At 38.0% G+C, this 14055-nt stretch overlaps 1 protein-coding gene across 1 annotated transcript in view; it reads right to left on the bottom strand.

Annotated features, from left to right (window-relative positions):
* LOC143596094 (uncharacterized) overlaps nt 1–13739 on the bottom strand; it is a 32976-nt gene extending 19237 nt beyond the window's left edge. Inside the window, exon 1 of the mRNA XM_077074953.1 lies at nt 13554–13739. Within this exon, the coding sequence (XP_076931068.1) occupies nt 13554–13739 (186 nt within the window). The remainder of the gene's footprint in view (nt 1–13553) is intronic.
* Between the last annotated feature and the right edge of the window lie 316 nt (nt 13740–14055).

The following is a 14055-nucleotide window of genomic DNA, read 5'->3' as shown; positions in this document are numbered from 1 at the left end:
ATAGTTTTAGGTTAGATTATAAACCATAAAAATTTTATGTTTAGGGCTGTAAAAAGATGTTAAAATATCAGTTAGGTTGCAGCGCTTATTTCTTAGTTAAGTAACTCAATAAAATGTCGGTTAAAAGGGTTTAAAATACACGGTTTGTTTTTTTCAGTTGGGGCTGGTCTTTTCCAGGTTTAAGGACTTAAAATAAACATGTTTAACCTCTTAAAAAAACATTTTAAACGTACAAAAGTTTACATGGCCACTTATTGGTTCGTTTTGGCCCGTTAGCACCTTTTATTTGGTTTTGATAACGGCGTGTGAAACGTTAACAGCTTTTGGACAAATTTCTTGCTTACGCTAACCCCATTATATATATCATTCTTGGACATAAAAGATGTCATACATGGAGATTGTGTTTTCGAGTCAGTTCTTTGGTTTTTACAAGTGATGGTTTTTAAGTTAAATATCAAGGTGTGTATACTATCATTTGAAAGTGTAACTTAGACATTTTAGGGGCTTCGTGATGTTATAAGCTTTTGGAAAGTATGGAGAATTTCCAGATTGTATGGTCTTGGTTTGGTTTCGTTTTTGAATTGTTTTACTCGCGAATTTGGCAGCTAAGGTGGTTCCAGTTTGGTCATGGTTTCACCATCGTTTCTGCCTAGACTTTTGGTTACAAAACAGGTTATATTTTTGTGGGTTCTGGTAAGTTTAACAAGATTAATAAGTACTGTTTATACCCCATTTGTTCGGTTTAAGAACTGAGTTTTCGGTTAGGATTTGAGGCCTGTGAAAATCAGTTAACGAGTTAGGGTTCTGGAATGATTTTGTGATCTGTACATGAGCACGATTTTTCATGTATAAGCCTGGTTGTTTTTAGAACATATGGGTTTTAAAATAGTTAGAAATAAACGAAAAGAATGGTAAAGAAGGGCTCGTGGTTACCTCGAACAGGTGGACGGATTCCAGAGGTTTGCTTATGTGGGTTCTGGTAGCAATCCTAAATCACACAAGGGAGAGATTAAGCCCGGTTCTTGAACTGATTCCGCAAGCATATAACAAGAGGTTTCGGGGCCCGATTTATTGGTGTTCCTGGCTGATTCGAATTCTTCTAGAGAGGGAGCAGTGAGTTTGAGGATGGTTACAATAAAGAATAATACCGATTAATTGGATATGTTAAAAGATATTGAAGCATAGATTTCTTGGGAGCAGAGGCCATGCAAGGGATCTGGTTGGGAGTTGAAAAGATGGAACGTGGATAGAGGGCAGGAGGTGGCGACAGGGAGTTCAATTAGGTGTGTAGGATATGATTTGATTACTTTGGAAATATTAATTTTTACTATATTAGTTTGGTTATTTTTGTAAACTTCACTAATTAACTTATAATACTAGATAGGAACTGGTTTTATATATATATATATATATATATATATATATATAGGGAGATGATCAAGAGAAAACTCACCTTTATAAAAAGAACTTAAAAACTCTTAAAGAATTATTTTTTATTAAAAATAAAAAAATATTTCAAAATTCTGTTTTAGCCATTATTATTATATTTTCTTATATTTCACTCGAAAAATATGAAAAAATAAAAAAAAAAAACCCGCTGTAATGCACATACGTATTACTGTGCGATACCGTTGTATTACACATGTGTATTACTATGTATTTTTGAGTTTAATAGTGTTTTATTACATATATTCAAAATTTGTGTATTGTATATGTGTAGTAGTGTTGTATTATATGGAAAAAAAATAATAATATAATAAAAGTAGATGTGCTGCATATGTGCGTTAATGTTGTATTACACATACGTACTAATGTGTATTCGATGTGTGTATTAGTCTTATATTGCATATATACAATGGTGTGTATCAAATATATGCAATAGTGTTGTATTCTATGCAATACAAACACTTTTGCATATATGCAATACACACTATTACACATGCGCACTATACCGACGGGGTTACTGACAAGGTTTTTTTTTTATTTATTTTTGAACCAATAACAACATATAAGAATAATGGAAAAAAAAAGAAACTTCAAAAAAAATTTAAAAAAAAGTTAAAAATTATTTTTTATGAGTTTTTAAGTTTTCTCTTTAAAAGGAGTTTTCACTAGTACCCACCCCTATATATATATAGGGTAAGGTTGAAATGAAAACCCACTTGAGTTGTGAAGACCCGCGAAAACCCTTGAAAACCTTATGTAACATCGGTTTTTTTTTGTTACATGTAATATATGTTGTAACATTTAATACAAAACATCGAAACATCGAAAAAATATGTTTTGCTATTTTTTAAAATTTTTTACTAATTTTTATATATGTTTTCAGAAGAGAGAAAAAGTTGTATTATATTTACATTTTTTATTCACTTTAAATGTGGATCACAAGATTTAAACATTAATTAAAAACATGTGGTTGAGAATGAGTTTCTAGAGTTTTCACAACTCAAGTGGGTTTTCATTATATATATATATATATATATATATATATATATATATATATATATATATATAAATTTAATGTGTCATTAATCTCGTTAATTGGCCCTCATTTCATTTCGTTTGGTGACCGGGCAATGATATAAGAGATCTTTTGATGTTTGAGTTTCTTTTATATTTTAGATATCCGGTATAATTTAAATAATTATATTGTAGTTCATATAATGTTTGGAGTAATCGGGTCATTTTCGTTTCGGAATCTCGGTTTCGTTTGATTATTTGGGCCTCAAGGTTCTACATAAAACGTGGTATTATTATTGGCTTATCATATCTCTATCGGGTTATACATAATCATTGGTTCAATTCCATTAGTTATTGTTTTGAAGGTTCGGGCCAACATACGATCTGCTTCGACTGTTCGACCAATATCAATCTTGTTGTCTAACGATAAGGTCTTTAAAAAAAGTTTTTCCAGTCCTATTTTTAGGTTGTTACATTTGGTATTTATCTATAATTTATTATAATATATTCTGTCTCTTCCTCAAAAAGTCCACCACCGTTCACCACATCTTCCCACCACTGCTCACTCATTTAACCACCACCGTTAATCCGGCTATCACCACCACCATGCCGCAATACTATATTTCAACAACCAGCATCGTAAGACGTGGGAAGGTTCGAAGTTTTTATGGTGGAAGCAATGTTTCGACGGTGACAGATTAAGGAGATCAACAATCGAGGACCTACGATTGACGGTTGTGGTTGTTGTAGTCTTCGCCGGAGATCCGCCATTGATGGAATTTTGGTCTGGTTGGGGGGCAGCAATGGTGGTCGGCTACACCGTCGGCCGTGGCTTGTGGTGGTTTCTTTCCTGGTTAATCCACCAGGAGTTAATCAATGCTACCTACGATTGTATTGTACCATTACTTTATGGAAATTAAATTTTGTCATAACATTTTTGCATTTTCTTTGAAGTCAACAGCATATTAAACTATATTAATATCATTTTTCAAAAAAGTTTGCTTTAATCATAGGTTCAAACTATATATATTTTGATGGATTATGTGTTGGACTGTTTTTTTTAGTGTAGGGCCATACCACATTTTGTGGTTGAACATGTGTTTCTTTTACAAGAAGTTGTTTGCTTTATGCCTTTTGAGATTACATTCTATCAAAAAACGGTTCTGATGATCATGTTCAACATAGTGTGTTGGGTATGTGAAGTTGGGGAAACTAAAAGTTGCACGCCAATTGTTTAATGAAATGCCGAAGAGAAATAACGTGTCGTGGAGTGTTATGATGAACGGGTATCTACAGGTCGGGTTGTTAAAAGAAGGGTTGGATGTGTTTAATGAGATGCTGGAATGCGGGTTCCAGCCTAATCATTCGTGCATTGCGGTAGTGGTGTTTTTAGTGTTTAAAGTCAATGTATTAGTATGATTTTTACTGTGTTTTTGTTCAACATAGTGTGTTATTGTTCTTGATATTCTTGGTCTTGTGTTTTAAACTCGATTAAATTTTGGATTAAAGTTAAAACACACTATAATATGTCTTATGATTTTTTTGGTGATGTGTTTTAAAATTTTAATAAAAAAATATTAATTATATATTGATAATGTTTCCATATATAATATAACACTTGACGACTTTGACCATAGAGTGTTATAAAACAAGAATTAAAAAAAAAACACACACACAACCTAAAAAACACACTTTCCATCTAGACCAACGGATTACCATATCTAACGCACCAGATTACTTCTTACACTTTTTAGACACACTTCAATTCTTGTTATTACTCCACCACATATATATATATATATATATATATATATATATATAAATGTTATTAATTTACGTTGCAAGTATTTTATTTGACATTCGTCATTTTTATTCGTATTCGTTAAGCCGACTGTTTCGTCGTTTCAATGTATTCGTAGTTATTATCGTTCATCAAATTTATATTAATTACGAAAACTATCCAAGTTCTGTAATTTCTTTTTCATTTTATAACATTTCAAAGTACGAGGTTTAAATTGTAACTATACTTTAAATTAATTCTTTAAACAACTTCAAAGTGTAGGCACCATAATGTAAATATATTTAAATTATATAATAATATTAAAAGTAATCAATCCCAACCCCCATCCCATGGTTTCCGGCACCATATTTTCCGGCAACGGCGACGGCGTCCGACAACCTTAAAATCCCATTATTATACGCGTTTTGACCCACTAATTTAGTTTAACGTCTTTGGTCTTCGTCATTAACCGATAATCAATAAAATTAATTGAATTATAACGACCTTTTAACCGTCCATTAATCCCATAATACCGGTCCAAAACCGCTGGAAAATCGGCAATCTCATTAACGACCATTTAACGAGCCTACGCTCCGATAACCAGTATAAATATGATCCTAACCTCGAACCAAACTCGTTCACAAACTCTACTAACACTAAAATACACTAAAAAAATCCGTATTTAATCTTCACAGGTAATCTTCCGGCGAAGTCCAGGTTCTCCATCAAAACAACACCACCCCGGGTAATTGTTATATGCATCCTCATTAGTTCTAGCCGTTTAACAAAATCCCTATTGTCATTTAAATAAACATAATCTGGTTTAAACAATTGGATCCTTAGGGTTTGATGATGAAGATGAAGCTTATTAATATTGTATATATATTTTCTGATTCAATTTCTAAACTAACAAAGCAATTTGGTCCAGTGGTTACTTTCCTTGAATTTGTCCAGAAGGACCCGGATTCAAACTCGGGTCAGTGCAGTGTTAGTTTATATATTTTTTTAAAAACCCATACCTTTAATATTTTGTTAATTAAATACTTATTAGAAATCAAATAAAATTATTTTTTTAGTTAAGTAAAATTAATTATAATTCATATCAACACCTCTCACTTAAAAACCAACCTTTGTTTTCGTTTTTTTAAAACCGATTGATATTATATTTTTTTTAACCCTTTTTTTGTTAACTTTATAACACGCTAAAGTAATTATTTTCGGGATAACACTTATATCGTTAAAACCGGTGCTTCGTAAAAATAATAAAAATTCTCCTATTAATAACAAATTATTAATCAAAATAATATTTAAATGAAATAGTTCATTAACTTTAATAATTAGTTTCGTTAGCTTGTAATTCGTTAAATGATTAAAATTAAGTTATAATTCCGTTAAGACTTAGAATAATATTAGAATAATCCACGCCTGAAGATAATAAAATAACGCAACATCTTTAAAAACTATACAATTAACCCGTATAATCCGGTTAGTTAGTCTTTGAATTTTCGTATTTATTTTTATAGTTCGAAAAGTTCAATCGCTTCAAGTTCTTTAAACGCACTTTCAGTTGCTTTTGGATTTCGTTTCTCGTTGATAATCTATTTTGAAGGTGATTTTTCATAGCCCCTTTTTACTTTTATACATTTTGGGGTGTAGCACGTTCCAAACTTTTATTTCATGTTTCATGTTTTAAACAATTCACACGCGTGTCTTTTATGTATTTGCTTCGTATCATAGTGCTTGTAAATTATGTGATTATATGCTAGTTGTTTACTTTTTTTATTGGTGGAAGAGAATTATACACATACTCCAAGTAGCTGTGCCGTCCATTTTTCTTAACTTTTGTTAAATAATGGAGATATCATTATCATACTCTACACTCCAAGTAGCTCGGCGAACATGGGTTCCTTAGTAGATTTGACTTATGTCAAGCGAACGGGAATATCACGTGTTTATTTTTCTTTTACTTTATGATTGAGACGATACATCTTGACTTGTGAATTTTACACTTTTCATATTATATATATGCAAAACTTTATGAATTCTCACCAACATTATTGTTGACAAAATATATTATTTTAAACGTGCTACAGGTTAAAGTTTAAGGATTGAAGACTAGAATAGTTGGACCATTAGGTTATTAGAAGCATATCATAATGAATTTCAAAGTTATTGTATTGTTATTTGATTTATGCCAAACTGTGTATTTTTGATGTAATGAAATGAAATAAATATTATTATTGTTGCTTTAATAGCGTTGCGAGCTTATGAGTGATCTGTACGTTACACCCGGGCGTATTCCGCTTAAAACCAGGGTGTTACAGATTGGTATAAGAGCCGTAACTATAAGATAGGTTGTTGACGTATCGGCCTATTATAGTTATAGTTTATTTAGGGCCTAAACTGCATGTATACTCCATGTGCTATGTGCCCGCACTTATAATAAAAGTTCATACATACGCCTTTACTTATATTTATAACATTTTTTAACATCGCCTGCACACCTGTTCACACACAAACGCTAAGGCTTAGGCCTAAAACAAAGATTTTCAAAAACTTTCAAGTCAATTTTTTTCTGGGGTTTTCCGATATTTCTTCCTCATAAAAATGGTTCTACGTGGCGGGTATGTAGTAAACTGTAAGGGGGACGTGCTTGTTTCCGAAATCTTGACACCAAGGTTATTGAAACCTAAGGATAAGCAATGCGTACAAATCCAATCAGACGCGGATCCGGTTGCTTACCTGGAGAGTTCGGAAATGGCATGAAACCTATTAAGCCAAAGCATACCACACCAAACGTCATATGAATCACAACTTTATGCTTTCAAACGTGACCATGTTCTCTTTATGAAAAGAATATGGCTACACTCCTAAGGATGTCATACAAGTCATGGTGGTTCTGTAAGACCCCGAATCCCGGGAATCCTACAGCTGGTATTCATACAAAATACTTACAAATTACTTAAACTCAAAGACAGTTCATTCCATTAAAATAACCAATTCAAAGTATAATTCAGCGGAAAATCATAATTAATAAAACAAGTTCCCAAAACCCGGGGATCATGCCCAAAACCAAATTGAAATATATTTAATAAAACGTTAAAGGAAAAATGTTTATTATTATTAAAACTTCCGACTAAGTATGCCCTCCACCGTCCAAGTAGCTTCGTGCACGTCCAAGCGGTAATGCATCCTACTCCTAACCTGAAACTCACACTAACATACATACAGAGTCAGCTTGAGCTGAGTGAGTTCAAGTTTTATTAATTAACATCTATAATAATTATCATAATAGTCATTCCAAGAGTTTCAAAATAAACGGGATATAACAGTTAGGCCATCATCAACAATAAGTAATCATATATATATATATATATATATAGACATCCTTATATTTATATCCCTACATATATATCATCCAAGTAATAACATCAGGGTCGAGCATACGTACACCCTAAACACGTAACATCTCATCCAACGTATGCAAACACAAAGTAGGCATACGTAAACATCCTTAGTCGATAACGACTAAATAACATCGCCAAATATTGGCTATAAAATAATATATGTACAAACATACGTACGAACATACAATAACATCATCCCAAGGCCTACCCTATACAAGTAAGCCCATACAAAATAATTTAACGGTTCATCAAGCAAAATCGCTTAAGTGTGCATGCTAGCCCAAAAACTTAAAATGAGTGAAAAGGGGCATCATAAACTCACCTGACACAAGACATGTATTCACCACGGGCTAGAGAATCCCTAAGTAGCCCCACAACTCAAACTCCTGTCAGTTTACATACAATCATTACTAATGACATCGAGAGGACTTGTTTATCCTACGAGACGTTCTAACATGATTCGAGTTACCTAACGCCTAGACCTCATCAAACTCAATCATAACAGCCCCCGGGGCCTGACGTTGACCAACACGACCTTTAGATACTCCCGGGAATAAAGAATTCCTAAATTACCCCTGGAAGCACTAGGTGATACTAACACGCGCGTTTAAGAGTTGTTTAGGCAACTAACATCCAACTCAGCCCCGTGTGGACCCAATATGATAAATTCTCAGCCAACAAGTCCACACGACGCTACACGAGTCAAATGGGTTGGTAACTCGCAAGTACAACGCACCAACTATTCAATAAACGCACATGCGCGTTGTACCGAGCCGTTTGAGTAACCGACAACCAATTCAGCCCCAATACTTATAAAAATCGTTTTCCAACGGCCCGTATATTAAACCGAAGCTATCCGAACTGAATTGGTCATCACTTACTCCATCCCTCGCGTTAAACGCAACAATCTACCATTCTAGTCAACCGAAAACTATCTTTCAAACTACAACTAGTTGACCAATCAAACTAACACCAATGTACATAATCTTAAAGTATGTTATACTAGACATACCTAGAAAGATGTTGGTGCAAAAACTTCCACCAAAACAGTCCCGGAAAGGTGAGAATTGACAGCCACCCGGCAAGCCTACAACACGTAATTTAACGATCACTACACGTGATATAATGATCATTTAAGGTATAAAAGACTTGGGGAAACATAGAACTAACCTTTAATTGAAGTTTTAGACCTTAACTTGGCTGCAAAAGAAGTAAATCGCAGGTGGGAGGTGGGGGGGGGGGGCTGCTCAATGCCGATCGGACCAAGGGAGGGGCTAGGGTTTTGTTTTATGTTATAAAATAACAAGTTACACTCTAGTCCCTCAAGAATGGAAGTGTGAAGCAACTTGGGTGGAAAGTTAAATGAATTTAACGTACAGAAAAGATGGTAAGGTCATCGAGGAATGCCGGATAGTTCTCGAGAAATATACATACTTTACAAGCTTTAAAGTCTTTAAACCGAAAATTAACAGGTGTTAAAAGTCCACCCCCCTTACAATGGGATTCGTCCCCAAATCCCAATGCGACAGGAACAACTGCGAATAGAATTTGATCATCTCATCTTCAGACTCCCAAGTAGCCTCGGAACCCCTACGGTGCCTCCAGTGCACCTTCACTTGCCTAACCACTTTATTCCTCAAACGCCTTTCTTGACGGTCAAGAATAGCGATAGGTTCTTCAACGTAGTTCAATTTACTATCAAGCTCAATGTCATTAAGAGGCACATGGGCCTCCTCATCTGCTAAACATTTCCTCAAATGAGACACGTGGAAAGTAGGATGAATCCTCATGAGCTCCTCGGGCTATTCCAATCTATACGCTACCTCACCAACACGGGACAATATATGGAACGGACCAATGAATCTTGGACTAAGCTTCCCCCTCATACGAAAACGAATAATAACCTTCCAAGGAGAAACTTTCAACATAACCCGATCCCCAGCCTCAAACACAACAGGCCTTCGCCTTTTATCCGCATAGGACTTTTGACGATCCTGAGCAGCCTTCATAAAAGCCTTAATCTTATTGAGCTTCTCAGTCGTAGCCTCAACCACCTCCAAACTACCCAACTGTTTCAGACTAATGGAACCCCAACAGACTGGAGTCCTACACCTCCTACCATACAACATCTCAAACGGTGGCATCCCAATCGTTGAGTGATAACTGTTATTATAAGAGAACTCGACTAACGGTAAGTGACAATCCCAACTACCACCAAAATCGATAACAAAAGCCCGCAACATATCCTCAAGAGTCTGTATGGTCCTCTCGGACTGACCATCCGTCTGCGGGTGATAAGCGGTACTGATGAGAAGTTTGGTACCCATCTCCTCATGAAACTTCTTCCAAAACCTGGAGGTAAAATACATATCCCTATCCGAAACAATAGATACCGGCACCCCGTGCCTAGAAACGATCTCACGAATAAACACATCGGCCAGCTGCTTAGAACTAAAAGTTTTTTGAATCGACAAGAAATGAGCGCTCTTGGTCAATCTATCAACGATTACGAAAATGGTGTCATAGCTACCCCTAGGAATACGAGGCAGTTTAGTCACAAAATTCATCGTAAGATGCTCCCACTTCCACTCAGGTATTTCCAGAGGTTGAAGTTTCCCGAAAGGCTTCTGGTGCTTGGCCTTAACTTGCAGACAAATCAAACACTTACTCACGTACTAAGCCACCTCAAACTTCATTGCAGGCCACCAATAATTCTTCTTCAGGTCTTGGTACATCTTGGTCGCGCCCGGATGAATGGAATAGCGCAACTTGTGTGTATCATCCAAAATTTTACCTCTGAATCCCCCATACGTCGGTACCCATAAACGCCAATCCTTATACTTCACCCCATCACCGACGTCTTCCAACAATTTTTCTTGACCCGAAATACGCTCTGACATAATCCATTCCACCTGTAAAGCTTCATTCTGAACGTGGCTATCTGTTTCAAAATATCAGGTTTAAGAATAAGCTGATAAGATTTCACACAAATAGGTTTCGGTCTTTCCCTCCGGCTCAACGCGTAGGCTACCACGTTAGCCTTACCGGGATGTTACATAATCTCCAGATCATAATCCTTAATCAACTCCAACCATCGACGCTGCCGCATATTCAGTTCCTTTTGTTCGAAGAAATACTTCAAGCTCTTATGGTCGGTATAGATAACGCAAAGAAACACGGTACAAATAATGCCTCCACAACTTAAGCGCAAACACAACCGCCGCCAGCTCCAAATCGTGGGTAGGATAATTCACCTCATGAGGGTTCAACTGCCGTGAAGAATAAGCGATGACTCGGCCTCGCTGCATCAGAACATACCCAAGCCCATGGTAAGAGGCATCAGACTAGACAACTAGATCGTCAGTGCCATCAGGTAACGCTAAAATCGGAGCATGCGTCAACCTTTTCTTTAATTCGAGAAAAGCCTCCTCCTGCTCGGTACCCCAAACAAACTTAACACTCTTCTTGGCCAACTTGGTCAATGACGAAGCAATTTTTGAAAAGTCGGGAATGAAGCGGCAGTAATACCCCGCCAAGCCCAGAAATCTACGGATTTCGGGCGGAGACTTAGGAGATTCCTATTCGTTACGGCTTCCACCTTTGTAGGGTCAACCAAAATACCACTCAGGTTAATAACATGACCCAAGAACTGAACCTCGCGTAACCAAAAAGAACACTAAGAAAATTTCGCGTACAACTTGTTCTTTCGCAGAGCTTCCAAAACTTCCGTGAGGTGACCGGCGTGATCGGATTCACTTTTGGAATACACGAGAATGTCGTCAATGAACACAATAACCGAACGATCGAGCATCGGCCTACACACCCGGTTCAAAAGATCCATGAACGCAGCCGATGCGTTGGTCAAACCGAAAGACATCACGAGGAATTCATAATGCCCATAACGAGTGTGGAATGCAGTATTAGGGATATCTTCCTCACGAATTTTCAACTGATGATACCCGGACCTAAGGTCGATCTTCGAGAACCAACTAGCTCCTTGGAGCTGATCAAATAAGTCGTCGATCCTTGGTAGAGGGTACCGATTTTTCATAGTGAGTTTATTCAATTCAAGGTAGTCAATGCACATCCGCATGCTAACGTCCTTCTTCTTAACGAGTAGGACCGGGGCACCCCAAGGGGAGATGCTCGGTTGGATGAAACCCTTATTGAGCAAGTCTTCCAATTGAGCCATAAGTTCTTTCATTTCATTTGATGCTAGACGGTAAGGAGCTCGAGCAACGGGTTTCGCGCCGACACAAGGTCTATCTGAAACTTGACCTCGCGATCCGGCGGCACATCTGACAAATCATCTGGAGATACATCCAGGAAATCCCGAACAATAGGAACATCACCGACGGTAGCCACCTCCGTTTTCACTTTTATAGCATACGCCAGATACGCCCCGCACCCCCGCTGCATCAGTTTTCCTGCCTTAAGCATGGATATGATATGTGGTGTCGCACCATTCCGATCACCGAAGACCGTAATTTGGGTCCCATCCGGGGCCCTTAGACATACGAGTTTCTGACCACAAACGATCTGAGCATCAACAGTTGCGAGCCAATCCATCCCAAGCACCACATCGAAACAGCCAAGCGGCATCAAGTACAACCGCACCGGAAATATATACCCAGACAACTCGATGGAACAACCTCGAAGAGCCCTAGACACAGAAACAGACTTTCCTACGGCGACCTCAACCTCAAACACATGAACTACGCGCTCGGGTGATTTATTCAACGAGGAACAGAAAGCGGTAGACACGAAACTTCTACTGGCACCCGAATCAAATAAGACCGACGCCTGTAATTCATCAAGTAAAAAGGTACCTGGGATAATATTATACTACTGCTTAGCTACAAGATCATCACATACGATTCCAAAGGAATGAGAAATTATAACGGTGGAATAAAAGATAAATAAGGAAAAGTACCTAAAACAACGTCCGCATCATCCTTTGCCTCTCTCTTGGAGATGTTGAAGGCCCTCTCCTTGACCTTCGGCTTCTCTTCCACTTTCCCCCTTGAGGAAGTCCCCTGAACGGACCCCCCCGCCTTGCTGGTAGGACAGTTTGATGCCAAGTGGCAGGCACCCTTACAGCGGAAACAAGTCAACGTCGGACACTCGAAATGGGGGTGTCCAACCTTATCACATCGAAAACAGAACCAAGCCCAACCTTACATTCCCCTTTTGTGCGGTTTCCCGCACTTCTTGCAATTACCAACCGCTGCATCCCTCTTAAATTCTGAAGGCTCAGTCTTTACCCTCTTCTCGGACTAATTAAAATTGCTTTCCCCGGCCGCTTACCGTACGAATTTGAGTTCCACGTCTTCCTAGTCTCGGTCGGCGGTAACTTCTCCCTCTGATCATAAAATGTACCTGCTAGGGTACCACCGAGTGAAACGAGCACATGTCGGTGGTCACCACACCCCTACGAACATCCACCGGAAGACCCTTCACATACTTCTTAATCCTCTTAGCTTCGGGAGTAACTAGATCGGGACATAATCGAGCCATCTTATTAAACTTTGTGGTATACTCCCGATGCGTCATACTACCCACCTCCAATGTCAAGAATTCCTGTTCAATCTTATCCAATTCATGTGGAGGACAAAACAGATCAAGAACCAATTTCTTCAACTCATCCCACGTCATCCTCCTAATCGAACATCACCCATGGCCTGCGCCAGATTATCCCACCAACATAGTGCCTCAGAACGAAACGAGGCAGTAGCATAAGTCACCATGTCATCCCCCTTGCATTTACTAACTCTCAAAACGGCCTCCATCTCCCTCACCTACTGATGTGCTGCCAAAGCATCCTTAGTACCATCGAAAGAAGGAGGATCACATTTCTTAAAGTCACCATACGAGCAACCCCGAGTAGATACACTAATAGAACAAACCTCCTCTTCATCCTCACTCGGCACATAAACCTCTTCCTCCTCGACCTGCGTCTCCTTACCCTTCCTTTCCTTATCCGAACTCTTACCGACCAATGATTCCTCCATGGCTCTAACGGCCTCAGTAACTATCTCGGGAATGGCTCTATGGAGAACCTGATAAACCTCAATCGCGATTGATGCGCGCATAGCAGGATCTAAGGCGGGGTTATCCCCCTCCTCATGAATCTGGGTTTCTTCCTGCTGGGGAGTAGGGATCTCACTCTCGGCTTCGGCACGTGGCTTACGACCAAGACCACGAACACTAGGATGGCCTCTCTTAGCTGCACGAGTGTAAACCATGACTTATCCCTACAAAGACAGAATTTTAACACGGTCAAGTACAAGTGGCATTTAGAACATGTAAGGTAAGGTTAAAATGCTAATGACGTTGATCAAGTGTAATTAGTCATTTACTTTACCCGCCCGTCCTAATTACCCCTGCCCCTAACCACATTAGCGTTCT

The sequence above is a fragment of the Bidens hawaiensis genome, unplaced genomic scaffold (assembly GCF_021521415.1).
Source record: "Bidens hawaiensis isolate Kalapana, Puna unplaced genomic scaffold, B.hawaiensis_p1.1 tig00046040_1, whole genome shotgun sequence".
NCBI lineage: Eukaryota > Viridiplantae > Streptophyta > Magnoliopsida > Asterales > Asteraceae > Bidens > Bidens hawaiensis.
Note: the sequence above shows the minus strand (reverse complement) of the source record. Positions and strands in the feature narration are given on the sequence as shown.